Here is a 20983-nt window from a genome sequence, read left to right on the forward strand (position 1 = left end):
GATATGTTAATATAATAAGTGGGTGCTTTGGCAAAATCTTTCTCACTGTATGATCTGCTTGATATTTCCAATGCTTTCTGTTTTTAATTTCCATTGCTGATCAAGTTCTTTGATTTTATTTGCAGACCATGGATTTTTTTTACTGTTTAAGATAGTTTGCTCCTTTATGGGAAGGCTGAGTGCTGTAGTTAGCAGTGCCGTGTTGCCTGAGATACTCGGAATGGGTATAAAAAGAAAGGAAAATCTGCAACACAAAGGATAGTCCTTTTTTAAATGTAATCTGTATCCTGATTTTCTAATGCATTTCAAAGATATTGCCAGTTATGCAGGAACCAAACCTTAAAGATTTCTTTTTAACTGTGTATTTCTAGAAATGATCCAGGAAAACCATTTTAAGATGAAGAATAACATTTAAATAAGCGGAGGGAGTTTTGTGCATTTGCATGTCACCTGGACATAGAACAACAGACAATACAGTGCAGAACAGGCCCTTCGGCCCTCGATGTTGCGCCAACTTGTGAACCATCCATTTTACTAAGTAACGTTGTTACAAGTGGAAATAAAAGTATGGCACATCATATATTTGTTCCCACTGTCATCTGGGAGTGTGGTTGAAATTGAACAAGAGAAATATTTCAGTTGAGACACGAGGATCAAAATGATGAAATCAAAACATGTCTGTCTTTCTTCTACCTTATGCCCTGTTATCACTTAGTGTAGCTGACAAAGACAACAGTTAATGCAAAATCAACAGGAATAACCATTTATAGATATTAGTAAGTAGAATGCAGTAGATTAATTTTTTAATTTGCATATCAAAGCATTAATTATAAAATGGTTACAGCATGATAAAAGGTCATTTGGCCTGTCCTGCCCCATGTTGACTTGCTATACGAGCAACTCAGTTAGTTCCATTCCCTCACCTATTCCTGCAGCCCTGCACATCTTTTGTTCCTCTTCAGGTAATTATCCAATTCCCTTTGAAAACCGGGATTGAAACTGCCTCCAGCACACCATAACTGGGAGGCATTGGCCTAGTGATATTATTGCTGGATTTTTAATCTAGAAACTAGGATAACATTCTAGCAGCCATGAGAAAAGTGGAATTAATAGTCTCATGAACATTGTTGATTGTTGGAAAGACGCATCTGGTTCACTCATGTCCTTTAGGGAAGGAAACTGCCATCGTTACCTGTAGATTTTGTTATTTATCTTAAACTGATGCCTTTTGGTTCTCACTTTCTCTAAAAGGATCAAGATCTCCCTACCCAGTCTGTCTGATTGTCTTGGTTGTGAACGCCTTTACTATATCTCCTCTAAATCTTTTGTTGTCTAAGGAGAACAATTCTGGCATCTCCAATCTGTCCTCATAAGTGCAGTCTCTCACCCTTGGAACCGTGCTTATGAATACTTTCTGCATTTTCTCTAAAGTGTGATGCTTAGATGGCACACAAAACATCAACTTACGCTGAACCACTGTACTAAAAATGTTCATCTAATCTCTTTGCTTTTATACATTTTGCCATTACTTATAGAGTTCCGAATCCCATATGGTTTATAAAGCACTTTCTCAACCTGCTGTACCATCTTCATTGATTTATGTACATGTACTCCTAGGTCTCTCTGCTCCTTCTCTTCCCCCCACCCCCTTTAGAATTCTACCCTTTACATTTCTCTGCATTAAATTAATCTACCACTTGTTTGCCATATTCCAGCAAGACTTCTGTGTCACCTGAAGTCTATCATTATCCTCCTCCAGTTCTCAAATACTCAAGTTTTGTGTCATGCACAATTTTTTCAGTTGTACCCTGCACACCCAAGGAAAAGTCAAAATACTCTCACTGAGAGCTCTAGCAAATTACCTCACTAGGGTAATTGGACCTGGCTTTGTTCTGGTACAACAAATTTGTACAAGCCCCATGCCCTTCAGAACCAGTTTTCAATATTGCAGAAACCTAATGACCTTTCAACCATGCCATCTTTCCAATTTTTTTTGATCTGCACTCTTATTTCTGTACTCAAGATTAAGTAACACTGGGAATAATCCAAAGTTTTCTCTTCCTTTAGGCTTCCATTGGCTAGTTCCCTTCCTAGATTTCTAAAATCTACCTGAAGGACCTCACCCTGATTTGTCCCTGTATCTCTTGTGTTAATATGAACCATGAGTCTGGACTATTCCCTCCCTCCTGAAGTGCTCTTTAATTGCTCAATGATATCCTTGACCCGAGGGACCAAGGGGGCAACATACCATAAACAAAAACAGAAATTGCTGGGAAAGCTCAGCAGATCTGGCAGCATCTGTGAAGAAGTTCTGAGGAAGAGTCACTGGATCCGAACATTAACTCTGATTTCTCTCCTTTGATACTGCCAGACCTGCGGAGTTCTTCCAGCAATTTCTGTTTTCGTTTCTGATTTCCAGTATCCGCACTCATTTCAGATTTTTTTTTCGGCTATATACCGTCCTGGATTTAGGTTTTCAGCCTCAGTAGGCATTACTGTTCCCCATATATATAATGCCTGATCTGTATTGCTTCCCTCATCTTCCTCCTGACCCCACATGAGGTTGAGTTAGCTTTGGTGTCATGAATTTAGCTCTGGCTACACTGGAAGGGAACATTGCTGTCAGCAGTATTCAGAACTGTTACCAATTGGAGAATGAGTTACATTAAGGGCACTCCTACATTATCTGCCTGGCCTTCCCTGACTGCCTGATAGTAGTACTTCTCCCCTCCCCACTTATGTACTGTTAAACTGTACAATGTTCCCATACCGAAACATCTATCCATGTAACTCTGAGCCTCACTGATGCAGCTCAATGATACCAGAAGGCACTAAAGCTCCAAAACCCAGACCTGTTTGAGTGGGCAATCCCTGCTGCACATGTAATTGTCCATGATATGAGCAGTATTCTGGAATTCCCACATAAGATGTGCATACTTTGAGACTACGATCCATGCAGCTCATCTAGTTAATTTAATAACTGAGCTAAACCAAAATAAATCCTTTGAAGAAACTTATGGAAGTAAAACTGTAAAATGTACCGGGCCTTAAATAAATTATTACCTATGCCAACTGCACTTAGTCTTGTGTATTCACTGTTATGTAGACCAAATAAGTGCGTGCAGTTTCACATTGATTAATGCCAAGTCTAAAAATGAGCCCTGACGCTTTTGCGTGCACGAGGCTGTAAGTACCAGGGGCACACCGTCACAAATGACAATCTTCTTCTGTTTGAAAAAAATTTTAGCTGAAGATCTACCAAAGCTGTTAACAATGTAAAATACCTGAATGTTTTCTCAACAGTTACTAACCAAAGATCCCAAGCAAAGACTGGGCTGTGCAGGAGGAGCTGCTTCCGATGTGAAGAAAAACCCATTCTTCAGGAATATCAATTTCAAACGATTAGAAGCAGGCATAATGGAGCCTCCATTTGTACCTGATGTGAGTAATGAGACAATGTTACAAGGAGTAGTTGCAAATCCATTATTTACTGCTGTGATCAGAATGATTTATGAGGAGATATGTTCTTGGCTAAAAATAAACTGAGTCACTTATTTCTTCCCGCAATATATTGTGGGTCTCAAATGATTAGGAAAGAAGAAAAATATTCTTTTTTAACATATCAATGATTTGTCTTTATTAACATTATGTTAAATACAAAAAGTGTACAAATTAAGATGACAACTGTGAAGAATGTTGCTGGCTATAATCTATTTTAACAAATACAATATGCAAACATCCTTTCACAACGCAATAATGTATTTGTTTTAACCCTCCTCATGGATCTTGTTTTTGTAATACAGCCTCTCCAACTTTGCACCTGTACATGAGCTCAGTGCAGTGCATTATTAGTAATGCAAATGAATTCTCATAAAACCTCACGTTCTTCTAACCAGGGACATTGTTTTAATTTTCACTGATGTAATGCTTCAGTTGCTAATGTAATTTTTTATATGTTTTTTTTAATACCAAAAGGATCTTTTAAATCATTTGCAGCTGCTTCAGGGAATTGTGCTATGGCCATTCTGAAAGGGAAGTGATTAAATATTTATATTAATACAACATTCATAATTTGTTGGCTTGGTTGCGAAGTACAATGAAACATTGTTCTTAAATCCTGCCTCCATCCCTAGAAGCCAGCCCAAAATCCTGTGGAGGAATAAAATACATCAATTCAGATATCTATCAGTTTTTAACTGTTTGAACCAAGTATTCAGTAGACAAGCATGTTCACAACTGAGTTTCATTGAATAAAAACTCTCATTTCAAAGCTATCTGCTGGAATTCATTGGTATGGTCGTGCTTGACTGAGACAATCTGACATTCTAGACTATAAGCACATGGCTGGATCCCCGAGCTTTACTCCCAATCTGTGCCATACTTTCCCTGAAAATTTATTGTTCATACTTAGCACTGAGAGCTGCAGCTTGATGAGCGCTTATCATTTGGAAAGAAGTAGGTGGTGCCGTGATGGGTGGAAGGGAGCACAGCAAAGAAAAGTTCCATTGCGTCCCTGTTTGTGAGCATGTTCTGGTTTGAAGTTAATTCTGTATTTCGTAGCATGCAGCCATTCTTATCCCAGCTCCTTGCTCCTCTCACAGCCACGAGCGGTCTATTGCAAAGACGTGCTGGATATTGAACAGTTCTCCACTGTGAAAGGAGTAAACCTGGACCAGACAGATGATGATTTTTATTCGAAGTTTTCAACAGGCTGTGTTTCTATTCCCTGGCAGAATGAGGTGAGCAGAACACCATTCCCTGTTTGAGTTTGTTGAGAGGATGCTGTCCTCCCTCGTGCATACTTGCTAGTTAACCTGATCACTAGAATTTATTTTGTCATTTTGGTTATCCATGAGAACAAGGGTATGAAAATATCTATCAAACATGTAATTCTTTAATTCAGGCTAGTAATAAAACTGTAAAGTCTCCTGTACTCCCTAAATGCGGCACCTCAAGAACGAGTTTATAAATGGCTGGAAGGTGACAGAATCCTGTGGTTGAAATTGGACCTCATTTAGATAGTAAAAGTTAATTAAGAACAAGCGTAGCTGTACATGAGCTTGGAACCTTAGGTTTGTTACATTCAGACCCAAACTCGGGTGTCTAACATTACTGGTGCAGTCCAGTGATGCACACCATGCATTGTATTCTAACGTCTCCATTCTCCATTTTTGCCATTTACTGATGTGTCAGAAGTGAACCAGTATTCACAGACCTTCACCTCTAACACGTTTATATGTTCATAGTTGCTGTCGCCGTGAACTAGCATTAATATTGCTGTCTAGCAGTGTTTTTCAGAAATACAACTACATGCAAATTCTTGATAAAATTGCACAAATAAACCTGCTGACTCCTGACTTCCTTACCACATCACCCCCTCCCCACCCCCCATGTCATTACCAACAAAGCCAGTCTCGGGTTACCAAGAACATGGGATCTGTTTTCATTGGTCAAATTAGTTTCTGTAGAAAATGATACTGTTAAAGCTTTCCACAGTCTACGATGCTATTTCCTCTTATCTCACAGGCTTAGTGTATCCTCACAAAAGCACATAGTAAACATACTTCGATAAGATATCAGTATTAATTTGGTATAAAATTGCACATTTGGAGGGCAGAGTAGTCACCTTCCCATTCTACAGTCAAAATTTGAATCTAATGTAAACGAGTGATTGTGTGGCCTGTGACTGGAAAGAGATAAGATGATTTCAAACCATTTCTTAGTGGCATATACCCAGAGCACCTACAACTGGCAGTAAGTTACATATTTATTCAAATACTTCATCATATTCCTCCCTATGTTACATCGAATGTTGTCAGGTCATTTTCTTAAAATTGTTCTGAAACACTATCACAGAAGGACTTTTACTGGAGTCCATCAAAAGATGTCTATTTACTCATTTACACAAGTTGGTGTATAATTAGTATGTTGTGAGCTCGTTTGGAGTTAGAAATGAGACACTGAAATACAGAGTTCTGCATTGATACATCGTCAATCCTAGAAAGGCCTATTGTCCGCACCAAGTAGAGCTCCCTTTCCATGCCCCATCTGCACAGACATTGATGCACACGAGTGATCTTCTGTTTGTCTGTAATCTCTTGGAGGCTCAAAGTTCCATTATGGGTTAGCAGGCTTTCCCACACCGTGGCCTGTGTAGTAGCAAGAGTCGAGTTGGCAATTGCAGCGAGCTTCATGACTATTCTGTAGCAAACAGAGAAGCAAGGTTAACTTTTGTAGTGCACTTGGTAATATTTGTCCATTTTGGTCACTGCAGATGATTGAAACAGAATGTTTTAAAGAATTAAATGTGTTTGGTCCAAATGGAAGCTTATCTCAAGACCTTGACAGGAGCTACACCCCTGAACCACCCAAAAAGAGTTTTCTTCAAAGGTTATTCCGGAGGCAGGTGAGATCTAACATTCCGAGGACGTTAAATTTTCTACTGCACAGAGAAGTCCATCATATCACCAGAAGGTTGTATTTTGCTTCTGTTTTAGTACGTATCACTGCTCTACCTCCTCCTTCAGTTCTAAAGAAGCCATATTGGACTCTGTTAACTCTGTTTCTCTCTCCACAGATGCTGCCAGGCCTTTTGAGTTTTTCCAGCATTTCCTGGTTTTACTTGAATGATGTTCTTGGTGATTTGTGGTAACCGAGAATAATTAATATTCATTAAGATCATTAACAATGACTCGACTGGCCTGTCTGAGCTACAAACCAGTGCCAGTTTTGCATTACATTACATGACAGTACCTTGTTTCTGACTAAAGCAGAGATGGAGATGATATTTTAACACAATATCTCTTAGTGCCATATTGTACTTATTCTAGTAATGAATAAACCTGTATTGTTCTCCATTTGAAGCACACAGACAGGATATTAATGCTGCCTGCTTCTCACGGGAGAAAAAATGTTTCTTTTTGCGTGGTGTGTATTTTGTAAAAATGTAATCTTTCTGAAAAGTAAAGCTTATTTAATCAAGCTAACCAATAAGTTAAGATAGAAATGAAAAGCTTCTGTTAACAACATGCCAGTCCAAAACTTCAGTAACTTTTAATGCAACTGTGCAAAGAATAAGGGGTTATGTATATTTCAGCTCCCATCTGTAGATTATGACATTCAAGGATGAAATTACACATCTGTGGTAATCTGTGATAATGCAACTATCGTTATTCTAGAGTATTACAAGACAAGAACCTTCCATCCCATCTGAACTCATGCATTCAGGAATAACTGCCCACCCAACACTTTGGAACTAATATTATTCAAGGGAATTAAATAAGTGTTTGCCTTCACTATTTTAGTGTTTTATCTGGATAGTGATCACTTTTTATGTGAAGACAAACTTCAATCCAAAATTTGTCTTGCCCTGGTTGGCATTAGTGCTGCCTTCCACTCATGTCACACACTCAATCTGAATTGGTCTTCTAGATGTACCTATTCTGAGTGAATGTTACAACATAGAGGGAACACACGGAGCGCATCAGACCTCTGCACATATTCTGCTTATTAAACCAAAGTTTCTCCACAAATCCCTGACCCCATAGACGAACTTCTACAGACACATATCAACACGTTCAACTCCGTTGTTTGTCGGGAATGATCTACCGATGTAGAAAGATTGAATATGTGGATGCACATTTGTACCAAAGAATGAAATGAAGGGAAAAAAGAATTGAAAGTAAACTGTTAATATTTCACACAAGGGCTTGTGAAGATTGAGCTCATTCCTGTCCTCCCCACCCCATTTTCCCCATCAAATTTGTGGATTGAAATGTTTAAAACTAAAATCAGCAGTACAGTACAGAAGGAGGCCATTCAGCCCATTATTTATGCACTGGCTAAATAAACTATCCATCCATTCTAATTCCACTTTACAGCATTGGGTCTGCAGCCCTACAGGTTACAGCATGTCAGGTCAAATAAAGTTCCTTTTAAATGAGCTGAGAGTTTCCACCTCAGTGCCTAACTGGGCAGCAAGTTCCAGAAACACACTACCCCATCAATGAAAATGTTTTTTGCCATGAGCACTCTGATTCTTCTACCAATCATCTTATATTTGTGCTCCCTGGTAATTGGTCCGTCTACTCTATTCAAGTCCCTTGTTACCATATCCATCTCAATGGAATAGAAAAATAGAAACATAGAAGATAGGAGCAGGGGGAGGCCATTCAGCCCTTCAAGCCTGTTCTGCCATTCTTCACGATCATGGCTGATTGTCCAACTCAACAGCCTAATCCTTGTTTCTCCCCATAATCTTTGATTCCATTTGCCCCAGGTGCTATATCTACTCGCCTCTTGAATACAGTCAATGTTTTGGCATCAACTACTTCCTGTGGTAATGAATTCCACACGGTCACCACTCTTTGCCGGAAGAAATGTCTCCTCATCTCAGTCCTAAATGGTCTACCCCAAATCTCACCCACCATTGGCAACATCCACCCTGCATCTACCTTGTCAAGTCCTGTTAGAATTTTGTTAGTCTCCCTGAGACCCCCCCCCCCCCCATTTGTCTGAACTCCAGCAAAAACAATCCCAACCTAATTAATCTCTCCTCATATGCCAGACCTGCCATCTCTGGAATCAGCCTGGTAAACCTTCACTACACTCCCCTTGAGAGCAAGAGCATCCTTCCTCAGAAAAGGAGACCAAAACTGCACACAATATTCATGGCGTGGCCCCACCAAGGCCCTATATAACTTCAACAACACATCTCTGTTCTTGTACTTGAAACCTTTCGCAAAGAAGGCCAACATAACATTTACCTTCTTTACTGCCTGCAGCACCTGGATGCTTACCTTCAGCAACTGGTGCACAAGGACACCCAGGTCCCACTGCATACTCCTCTTCCCCAATTTACAGCCATAGGCCACAGGCAATTTCAGGCAACTTGTAAAGGACCCAGTAATTCCTACTCTTTGTTTCCTGTCTGCCGACCAGTTTTCTATTCATCTCAATACACTTTCCCCAATCCCATGCAGTTTAATCTTGCACATTTAGCTCTTATGTGGGATTTTGTCAAACACTTTCTGAAAGTCTAATAAACTACATTGACTGGCTCCCCCTTATCAACTCTACTAGTTGCATCTTTATAGAATTCTAACAGATTTGTCAAGTATGATTTTCCCTTCCTAAATCCATGCTGACTCTGTCAGATTCTGCCACCACTTTCTAAATGCTCAGCTGTAAAATCCTTATCGATGAATTTGAGAATTTTCCCCACTACTGATGTTGGGCTCCCTGGTCTGTAATTCCCTGTTTTCTCTCTATCTCCCTTTTGAATATTGGAGTGACATTAGCCACCCTCCAATCTGCAGGGACTGTTCCAGAGTCTATAGAATCCTGGAAGATGACCACCAATGTATCCACTATCTCTAGAGCTATTTTGTTAAGTACTCTGGGATGTAGATTATCAGGCCCTGGGGATTTATCAGCCTTCAATCCCAACAACTTTCCCACCATCATTTCTCTGCTAATATTAAACTCACTTAGTTTTTCCAACTCATTAAATCTTGCATCCTCCAACAATCCTGGTATCTGATTTGTGACCTCTTTAGTGAAGACAGAACCAAAGTGCATATTCAGTTCCTCAGCCATTTCTTTGACCCCATCACTCTTCAGCTTCCTCTATTCTAATGAAAACGACCGTGGTCAATCCAATCTTGTCTCATAACTACAATTTTCAAACCCTGTCATAATCATATAAATCTCTTCTGTACTCTTTCTCAATGTTCTTCTTGTAATGTGGTGACCAGAGTACGCATACACATCTCCAGTTGGGGTCTAACCAATCATTATACAGTTCCAGCAGTACATCCATTTTTTAAAAAATTCATTCCACGTGGCTTTTTGCCACTTTATTTACCTTTCCTACCTACTTCAGGGAAATGCGGATGTGAACTTTAAGGTGTTTCACTTTCTTTATTCCAGTCATGACCCCAAGTTTATTGTGTAATCCCTTGCCTTGTTTGCCTTCGTCAAACTGTATGTATGTATTTTAATTCATTGTTGGGATGTGGGCTTCACTGGAGAAGATGGTGGTGATCTCCACTTGAACTGCTGCAATCCATTTGGTGTAGGTACAGCCACAGTGCCATTAGGGAGAGGAGATGCAAGATTCAGAATTCCATTAGCCATTCAACCAAACTGTTGATATCATCCTTTAGACATACTCTTCAGTGTCAACCATCTGGCCACTTCCTGTATTTTCTGCAAATTTCCCAATCATGCCTCCCACGTTAAAGTTTAACTCATGAATGTATACCACATATATACCAGACAGTATGGGGCCCAACATTGAGCCCTGTTAGATAAGGTTAGGTAAGATAATCAGGGATTTGGAGCGAAGACAAGCAAGTGGGTCGGGTACAAATAAATATACAGGCATACACATCAGGAGCAGAAATAGAACACTCAAGCCTGCTCTGCCATTCAATAAGGTGAGGGCTGATCTAATTACTCCACATCTTGCCTACCCCTATAACCTTTCAATACTCTGCTATCGAAGAATCCACCTTAAAAATATTCATAAAATATTCAAAGACTCTGCTTCCCCCACCACTTTTCAAAAGCAGAATTCTGAGGGCCACCAAAACTATGAGACAAGAAATTTTCTCCTCTATCTCTACCCTAATGGGTAACCTCTTATTTTTAAACAATAGCCCTCAGTGCTAGACTGTGCCACAAGAATAAACATCCTCTCCACATTCACTCCATGAAGAACTTTCAGGATCTTATTTTTCAATCAAGTTACCTCTTATTCTTCTGAACTCCAGTGGATGCAAGTCTATCCTTTATTGACTTAATTGAAATGGATGAATGAGTTTGAGAGGCTGAATCGCCCAGCATGTTTCGGACAGGATGACTATTTTTGCATGACTTTTGCCTAAGAGGCAGTTTCATTTTTGCTTTTATATTTTGGTCAGCTACTCTTTGTAAGAAAATACATTTTCTTGAATTTGGACATGCTCAGTTTGCGCATTTGCAATTATATTTCTACTTTATTCAAATGCACACATTGCAAATGTTCCATTAGCAAATGCTGACTTTTTTAAAAATTTATTTTTATAAATTTTCATGAGACAAAGAAGTTTAATCTAAAACAAGTACAATTACGTATTTGCCTGCAATAAACACCAGGCTATAAGCAAATGTTGTATACAGATCAGGATGGAATGTGCATATCTTATCTTTGTAGAGTTAGATTCCAGCTTCAAAATGATGTTGCAATCTCAACACTTGGCTCTTTTCTTCTTGTTCAGAACAGAGCCTGAAAGTTTGATGCAGTGAAACAGTGCACCATTCAGTAATTGAAGATAAGTTCAACATGGGCTTGTTTTCAGTTCATATAATTGATTTTTCAGTTTACTTCTTAATGTGAATTGCCCAGTCAATTTTTACTTTTCACATTGTACATAAGTAATATCATTTTATATTTTTAGAGGACAGCCTCACACATGGTGCTCAGAAATGTGACAAAATAACAAGTTCCTACACAAAGTTGCAGGAAAATTTATAAACCATTCGTGTACAAAAAAAATCAAGTTGTTTCACAGTTTATAAAGAAAATGGACACTGAGCTAAAGAAGGAGAGTTTATTCTGGCCGGAAAGGTACTTTCTAAAGGGAAACTTGACATGGGAGGTAAAGATCAGCTGTTAAATATGGGGAAAGAATTGATGCAGTAGTCAAGAGGCTTGTGCCAGAAGAATGGAGACAATGGGTGGAATAACACCGAGCCCTGATTGACATGGGTTCCAGCAAGAAATCTGTGGGAATTGTAGAAGTTGAGTGAGGTCTGTCTCGACATAGAGCCGCTTGCTGCTTTTTCCAACCAAACTCCAAGAGTCAAGACGAAATTCTCGAAAGGTAACAGTGAAATGCAGTTTAATGCGGATTATTGCTCGTCCTCAGCCTCATTGACTGCAAATTTCACCTCATTAACATGCAGCTTTTCTGTCAGACCATCCACCATGAAAATTCCCAGCAGGTACCCAGCAACTCCAGTTGGCATCATGTTCCTTTGAACTGGCACCTCGGGCATCCAGCACCAACATTTCAGGTCACAATTCAGGACAGAGGCCATGCACTTCCAATGTTCAGCCTGAGTCAGTTTCTTTGTGCCATCATGGTGTATCTTTAATCCAGTTATACTACACTACTGCACTGTAATGCCGCACACTGGAACACACTAGCAACTATATTTGGAATGTGCCTGCAAGGACACTGTTTTGCAGGCCAGGCACCCAGGTCACACACTGGACCAGGCTACATCTCAGAGCTAACAAAGTGTGGAGCTGGATGAACACAGCAGGCCAAGCAGCATCTGAGGAGCACAAAAGCTGACGTTTTGGGCCTAGACACTTCATCAGAAAAGGGGAGAGGGAGAGGGTTCTGAAATAAATAGGGAGAGAGGGGGAGCCGGATCGAAGATGGATAGAGAAGATAAGTGAAGAGGAGACAGACAAGTTAAAGGGGCGGGGAGAGAGATCCCCTGACGTTTGTCCAGAGGGAGGAGGGTAACTTCTTCAGGTTAGGCATCCCTGGAAGAGGCTTCGCAGTGAGGTTAAAATTGTATCAGAGATAATGGGAACTGCAGATGCTGGAGAATCCCCCTTTAACTTGTCTGCAGTTCCCATTATCACTGATACATCTCAGAGCTGTTGTTTGCCCTTATAGGGCAACACTAACTTTGCACCTACCTGTGTGCACACAACAGCACTGTCTTCCAGTTTTTTGTGTCTTAACCCTCATCCAGAGCTACCAGGATCACAATACTACTCTTTATTCTGAGATAATGGGAACTGCAGATACTGGAGAATCTGAGATAACAAAGTGTGGAGCTGGATGAACATAGCAGGCCAAACAGCATCTTAGGAGCACACAAGTAGACGTTTCGGGCCTAGACCCTTCATCAGTTTTCTGAGGAAGGGTGTAGGCCCAAAACATAAGCTTTTGTGCTCCAAAGATGCTGCTTGGCCTGCTGTACTCTTTAATCTTACTGTTTTGTGCAGACACGCAGCCAGGAAACCAGTCATGATTGAAAGCAGTCCTCAGGTAAGCCGGGGTGGGGGGAGACAGTATTCATGACTTAGAGCCTGCAGGTTGAGAATGAGAGAAAGGAAGGGATTGACTAAGGTGAAGGTGAGTGCACCAGCTTTTAGTCCTGGTACAGCAGTCAGAGGAGATGCACAATTGCTGGTATGGCAGTTTGGAGCAAGGGAAGATATTGTAGGCATGCAGGATGTGAGCGTCAGTGGGATGGGTGTACAGCTGCAGAGGGACAGTGAGCTTGAGGAAACAGAGAACATGTAGCACTTACACCGATGCAGTGCAACAAGGTCATTGACATTCTTCAGGTTCTGCCAGCTGATTCTTTGGGCCATGGTACTGACATGGGTGATGACCTTGGACAAGGTTGCCAGGGAGTGGTGTCATGGCTTCCTCTGGTAATCCTCAGAAAGAGGGGTCCTCCCCTCTACACCATCCCCATTCACCAGGATATTCAGGTCCACAACACATCCTGCCCTTCTCCAACATCTAGGAAAACTGTCCATCACTGAGCAGGATAACTTCCGAATGCCAGCACTTGTCCAACAGCACAGTGGCCTTTTCAATATGGCACTGCTGCAAGGGAAGCCAGTCTTTCAGCAGACTTCGCTGAGTGGATGAAGGTGAGTTGTTTTGGGAATGGCGGGTGTTAGAATGTGGCCAGAATTGAGCATGGGGGACACTGGGGGCAGGATAGGTAGCTAATGAGGCGAGTTTGGTTGTGATATGCTAAGAATAAATCCCTCCAAAAACCTCATCACAACCTGGACTATGCCAATTAAGATGCTCCACCCACTCCATCAGAGCCCTGTCCACCTGAAATGTCGTATCATTTCAAAGTTGCTATAATTATAATGGCCTGAGTTTACACAGTGAGAGTTTCCAACACTGCCCAGTGTAAGAACCGCTGGCTGAACCGGCCCCGACTTGACCACCTCATCCCACAGCTATGTAACAGCCATTCAGGCTATTGATTGGCTCAATCAGGGCCCTCGCAGCAACCGTGCTCAGTGAGGGAAATGGGAGGGCAGGGCTGGATTTGAGGGAAAATGCGGGGGTCGGAGGACCTGTGAATTGGGTTTTTTCTGCGGACTGGGGTTGCAGTCCTGTAATGGGAGGTATCCTTTCCTGACCACTAGCCCAAACCTTGAAAGAATCCATACTGGATGCTTGACATGTCTCTGTTCTACCTGGGGATAACGAGAGATGGCCCTTACGCAGCCAATCCAAGCCAGCGTGTGGAAAATGATTCTTTAACGAGACTTCATGATTATCATATCACATCTCAGACCTGTAACACTCTACTTGTTTTGTAAGGTGAATTCACACTAAAACTCTTAGCTGCTGCTACTCGTGTTTAGTTATTTGTAAGGGCAGCAATATGAAGGTATCGCAGTTTCACCAGTATTGAGGAACAAGATCTATAACAATCAGACAGTTCAGTGGATAAAAAGCCTAAATTGTGCTGTATGACATTGTTGGGATGTGATGTTGATTTAAATTGAGTTGTTGTCTGTGATGTTCCTGTATGCTGACCTCCTGGTTTTGAATGATGTGCACAGAGGGGAATTGGACAGGAAAAGGAGAAGGTGAAAAATACAAACCATCCAGACCCGATGGAGATTGATTGCCTTTTTTATTGAATTTTTGTGCACAGGATATTGGCATTGCTGGCTAGACCAGCGTTTATCGCATATCCCTACAGGTCCCTACAAGGGGCTCCCATTTTTGCTCATTCCAGCAGAATGAGGTCAGAATGAAGAAAAAAGTGAGCTACATGATTCTGTTTAAATTCAGTGTTTTGCTGCTGATGAAAGTTCATGGGAAATCTCATCATTGTGTTGAGTGGCACAAACATGAGAGAAAGTAGCTTTCCATTTTGAAAAGCAGGATTTTGATATCTGAGTTGACTTTTAGATACCTTCCAGGTGACCTGATCAAAACCTTCCCCCCCTAGATGAGTAGTGAACAAGTGCCAAGCCCACTGTTCATCTCCCAACTATGGAGCGAGACTAAGGAAAATCTAGAATAAAGGAAGACACCTTTTAAAACAGCAATTGCAGGCATACTGAGAAGTGACCTATAAAGATACGCATCTTGGAGCATTTTGAGTTACAAATTTATCTGGAAATACCATTATATCAAAAATATATTAGATAAAATCTGTTTTAGACATGTTATTAAACTTGGAGCAGTTACACTTGCCATTGTATCAAAATAGAGTTAAAGTAAATGCTTAGATGGCTGCAATGAGAGAATAACTTGAACCAGACATCCCTTCTTGGAGATAACCATATTTGTCCTTTGCTGAACCATGAAATGCTTTTAATAATGGACCAAATAGTTACTTATTGCCTCAGGTCCATAAGCGATTCATAAACTTAACAAGTATACATGTGAAAAGGAAAACTGATTTAAAGAAATAGTACTGAAATGGAAAAAGGAGATCACACCACAAGTTTAATCTGCCATAGTGAGAAAGGTTATATTTTCCACTTAAAGTTTCCAAACATTGCCATATTTCATCAGGGCAGCAACTTACAGTTGAATTATTCAGACGGTTCATTCAAACAGAATTTCATCTGTCTTTGTTGCATTCAAGCAAGGTCATATACTGTAATCTCTTTTTCAGAATCATCATAATCATTCAAACAGCACTACAAATGTGAAGGCCCATTCCAATCATCACATGAATTGCCATCCAGCTAATTCAAACTCTGGAGGAAATAGCTAGTCCTCAGCTCATCGTTCGTGTGGTGATTCTTTGTATTCTTCAGCTTTTCCCATTTTCTGGAACTATTTAGCGGAAAAGCACCAGTTCCTGGTAGGGTATTCATTCCACACGACAGAGCCGCTCCATTTTTGTTGGTCTAGCTGCCTCACTTCCTCTCAGGTCTGTCTTGCAGGTTGGGATCATGACATTTGAAACAAGATGGTGTCTCCTTAGAATATTGCAATAGCAAATCAATGAAAATGGCTACTTGCACGTATTTAAATATAGCATTATACCAGAACTGTATTTTGTCTTTATTAAAAAAAAGTTTTGTAAATTTCTCTATAACTGTCTCAGTTTACATTTTGTACATTTGTATTTAAAAGTAAGTCAGAATCAGGATGTATATTTTCTGCCCAGCAGCTGTAAAGCCATGTGCTGATTCCACCAATGAACATCTTATGTATTTTTATGAATTGTGATTTAAGACTTCCTCAGCATTTAACAATGAAAGAGAACTTTTTAAATCTGCAATAGAACAGTTTTTCATATTCTTTTGCCATATCTGCAGTTATTTTATATTTTTGTAGTTTGTCTTACCCTGAAATTTTATTAAATGTTGCTTTGGTTTGTATTGCTTTTTATTTCATTTTTTATTTAACAAGTACATCTTTCCTATGATTTCTCTGCAAGGGACATTTTAATCAGAGTGAATGTATTTTACAATTTTTAAGGAGCTTTTCATAGCATATAAAATATTCAACAGGGTTTCAAAATGAAAATGCAAATTTGATGGGGAAAAGAACCTACTTATGACATAACTAAAAGTGAATTTGGTTGAATCCCTTTACCACCTAAACATGTCATTTACCTTGGGCTAGTTGGAATAACACCTTATTTACTTGTTAAGCATTGCGATCTGTATGGAACTAGTCTCATGGTATTTTAGATAATAGTAGGGAAATGTGGCAATTTGGGCACTGGAGAATTTGAATAATGAGACACGCTGTTGAATTGGATTGTTAATTGGAAAAGAATCTTAATTTGGTATGATATTTCAGTCATGGCCCAGCCACTCGGAGGGGCAGTGATCAACCAGAAGTGAGGATTATCCCTTTGAGGGGAGCTGAAATGGACAGCCATTCTCGGTGATTCTTGTACATCTATTGATAGATGTATAGGCAGAGCTATGGATTCACATTTACTTTGGATGATCTAAAGGCTAATTATTTGGAAAGAAAATAACGTGCAAAGGTGTTTCAGACACTTGCAGCCACCAGCACCTCCCCTGTTCCTCCAATCTCTCTGGCTCACTTCCATTGCCCTATCTATGTATGTGGTGGATAGAAGAATATTAGGGACCAAAATTAATTGATAATCATCAGTGTTATCAATAGACAAGTCTGTAAGCTCCACTGGACTTAAGGATGTGTTTCAGACTTACCAATACCCATGCCTCTTTGGTTTTACATACTATACATTTTGTGTCCTTAATCCCTCCTCGCGGTTTTGCAGTTAAACATTTTTGTGCATACCCTCTACCAAAATTGATGATTATTTGCACTCAGAGAAAAGGCTGCACAGCACTGGGAGGATGTGTTGACAATGATGCTACCTTTTAGAGAAAAAATATACAAATGGTGAATTAAAGCTGAAATTAATCATTCGAAAGTTTATTTCACTCCTCAACTCTGGGCACTTTTATTTTCATAATCTTTATGTATAGTTCAAATATCGTCTGGTCATTTAGAAAGGTGTAGATCGTACAGTCAGGTGTGGTGTAAGGGTTAACTCTACCAATTTGACCGTCTACTAACGTCCACAAACATTTGATGAATAAACATTTACCTTGATATTATTTTGTATCCAGTCAATTCCTGTTAACTGAATAAGTATTGTATTGTAATCGCATTCAATTTTTTTAAGTTTACGGTAGATCTCAGTAAGAATCTTCAGCAGGTCATATCCCATGTGTAATGTCATCACAGTGGGAGATGTTCTGAAATCAAACCAGTTTTCCATTCTGTTTAATTTTCTGTGATTTATGGAATGAACAGTAATGTTTCACTACAATTAATTGAGTTGTATTGTTGGGTAACAGATATTATAATATTCACTTAACAGGAATTTACAACTTCCATTAATAAAATAAAATAGAAATTAGAAAATTCTTTTTTCTGCTTTTTTGCCATCATTCTGAAATGTTTATTTGACAGATATTTACTTAACTTGAATTGAGTGCTTTCTATTAAACATCAGCTAAAGCTGAGTTCTCTTCTGTTTTGAACTTACTGTTATTAACATAAAATCCATTTCCAAGTTCTTTAAATACAGCATTTATTATGCCTTAGGTTTATCAATGGATTCCACTAGTTGTTGCCATCCAAAGACACCTTGAGATGCTGGTCTTCAGGTTTGCTTGTAAAATCCTGATGATTATGATAGTGTCATGTAGTGGTGAAGGTAGACAGTTTTTTTGGCTTCCTGATTAGCAAAGTACTGGACAGCTATTAGAAGATGAGTAAGATTTAAAGTTATTGATAGGAGTAGTAAACGAATAGGAAGAATTGTATACGCAATGTAAACAAATAATTATGGAAGGAGAATAAAATTTTTCTGTGTAGGACTTGGAAAAGCTGTTTATTTTTGGACTCCATTGCAGGATGAGCTGGAAGCACATACAATTCGCCATTTGATTCAAAATAAATGATCTTGCAGCTCAAAACAATTTAGAAATGATGTCATTTCTTCAGTATTAGTTTGACCTGTTAAACTGTTTGGCAGAGTACTTGTACCAACAGTAGAGTTTATTTAAGTGGATAAGATTTACTTTGTTCATCTTTACCAAAGTAATGATACATGCAAGAGTGGCATTTCATATTAAATCCGACATGATTTGCTTTTAAGTATTCTCCCTCTTTTGCATTTTGTGTGACCTTCTTAACATATTTAATTCATATCTGCATTTCTTCACATTGGGTGCAAAAGCAAATAGTTAAACTATTAAATAGGTAAAAGCTTATTGTCTATTAGATGTTTCATGAGATCTCCCACTTATTAATACTAATTTTCTGACATCTTAAGTCTCTCTAAAAGCAAGAAATGTCCAACTTAAGAAATAAATACAAATAATGAAGTTAACCTTGAGGGAAAATGATACACTAAGTTTTGTTTTCAAATTGTCAGAATGAAAATTGTGGAGAAATTTTAAATCATTCTGTTATCTGGTATTAATGTCAGAAGGTCTGTTTTAGACAAACATTTCCTGTTTGTAATAATTCTTAAATGAATGATGTAATTGTCACTTTTTGTATCAGTGTGAGTTTATATGTTTTCCAATAGAATGATTACTGCCATTTGTTCTGTATTAACAATATCAATCAATGATGGTATCCAAAGGTTTACAGCTTCTTTTCAGGGAATTACACTTTCATCTTTTCCCTCTGGTTTAGGATGGTACTGAGGACCATGGCTTCTGTCTTCTCTGACTGCTCTTCATTCTTAGTAACTAATGTCCAAAAAACGCACAGTGCTGCTGTAACTAGATTAAAATCTGTTGTTTTTAGTAAAATAAAAACAGGAACATTTGAATTGAAAGAAGAAAGTACTGTATCTTTGATCTGTAAATTTAAAATGATTATGTGTCGAAATACAGTTGTTGACATTTCTGGATTTTCAGAACTCCTGATTTTGTTTGTCTCTTCAAGATTATCTTTTAATGGTCTGTTGGTTTTTAACTGCAAAACTCTTGACAACGTTTTCTCAATTTTGCTTTGAGGAAAAGAGTGCAACTCGGTGTAGGCTTTGAAAGCCTAAAGATGTCGGAGATAATGTTTTAAAAGCCATTTTAAACAACATAGCAGCTTTTGTCTGAATAAATCCATCCTCATTGTCAGTTAAAGAAGTGATGTAATTAATGTCAATGAATGCATGTACTGCGTTTCTACATGCACAAAACTGTATGGATGTATTGTTTCTGCCAACCCCAAACTGAAAGATCAACCAAACGATACTCTCTTCGCCATTCCACTAACGATATTTTTAACAGCATCCACAAGTGGCTTGGGCATGGAAAACAGTGCTGAAGTTTTGAATTCTTGTGTGCTTCCGGGGGTATAAAGGGCAGAAGAAGCAGCATTTCAGATAAATAATCTGGGTCAAATTAGGATCAACATCTTCATAATTTGTAATTAAAGTAATAGTTCATACTGACAGAACGTGCTCTCAGCGGCTAATGTTCTTATGTACTGGCTTTACTTTGAAATCATCACATCTCCATATATTGAAACATATTTACCCCCAGCAGAACACAAATTACTGAAGTCATATATAAGCCTCTCAGCTCATTAAATGTTCTAGAAAGTTGAATTTGAGTTAATTATGTCTGCAGCATAAATAACAGGTGTATTAATTTTACATTCACTTTCACATAGCTTAATCTGCCCAGGGAACAGTATATTTAACTTTGCTTAACACAAGAATAGCAATGGCCCAATAAATATGAGCATTGTGAATTTATTTACTAATTGTAATGCAGCATAAGTGGTCTGCAACCTTATTCCAAAAGTAAATCCTTCTGTTGTTGGAGATGCAGCAGTGTAGTATTACTGGTCAATACTAGTAATGCTACATTTGACTAAATTTGAGCGGAAAACAAAACAATTGCATTTATTATCCAATGTCATAACTCACTTGGCAAAATGTGCTGGAAATCAGGCCACACTGTCCTTGGAATTATCACAATGTGAAAATTTGATTTAACCACTAAATTACTTATCTGTCTAATTCCGGTTAAAAGAATATACACACAAGTTTTTTCATTAACAAGAAGACAATTAAACTGTTTTTAACTGGTGACAAGAAAGAAACATGAATTGTTAACTTATAATGACAAACATAAACTCTATTCCTTTTAAAAGAATTCTGTACACACACAAACAGACACACATAGAGGCAAGACAAGACACAGATGTTATGGATAAGGGAGGAAAATAAAGGCTGAGAAGCACAGTTTTAGCACCCAATCGGATTACACAGGATGACCCTCTGATGAAGGGTCTAGGCCTGAAACGTCAGCTTTTGTGCTCCTGAGATGCTGCTTGGCCTGCTGTGTTCACATTTCATTATCTTGGATTCTCCAGCATCTGCAGTTCCCATTATCTCTCTCTCTCCTACACAGGATGAATTATTGTCTTCAGTTTTTTTTTCACCCAATTCTTTT

The 20983-nt window shown here is 39.0% G+C and overlaps 1 protein-coding gene across 3 annotated transcripts in view; it reads left to right on the plus strand.

Moving 5' to 3' along the window:
• LOC125461777 (G protein-coupled receptor kinase 5-like) overlaps positions 1-16396 on the plus strand; it is a 252483-nt gene extending 236087 nt beyond the window's left edge. For all 3 annotated transcript variants that reach the window (XM_048550971.2, XM_059653048.1, XM_048550972.2), the window contains 4 exons: positions 3304-3441; positions 4602-4739; positions 6275-6406; positions 15682-16396. In XM_048550971.2, the coding sequence (XP_048406928.1) occupies positions 3304-3441; positions 4602-4739; positions 6275-6406; positions 15682-15783 (510 nt within the window). In that variant the 3' untranslated portion in view covers positions 15784-16396. The remainder of the gene's footprint in view (positions 1-3303; positions 3442-4601; positions 4740-6274; positions 6407-15681) is intronic.
• Positions 16397-20983: the final 4587 nt, after the last annotated feature.

This window comes from Stegostoma tigrinum, chromosome 20 (genome assembly GCF_030684315.1).
Source record: "Stegostoma tigrinum isolate sSteTig4 chromosome 20, sSteTig4.hap1, whole genome shotgun sequence".
Lineage (NCBI taxonomy): Eukaryota > Metazoa > Chordata > Chondrichthyes > Orectolobiformes > Stegostomatidae > Stegostoma > Stegostoma tigrinum.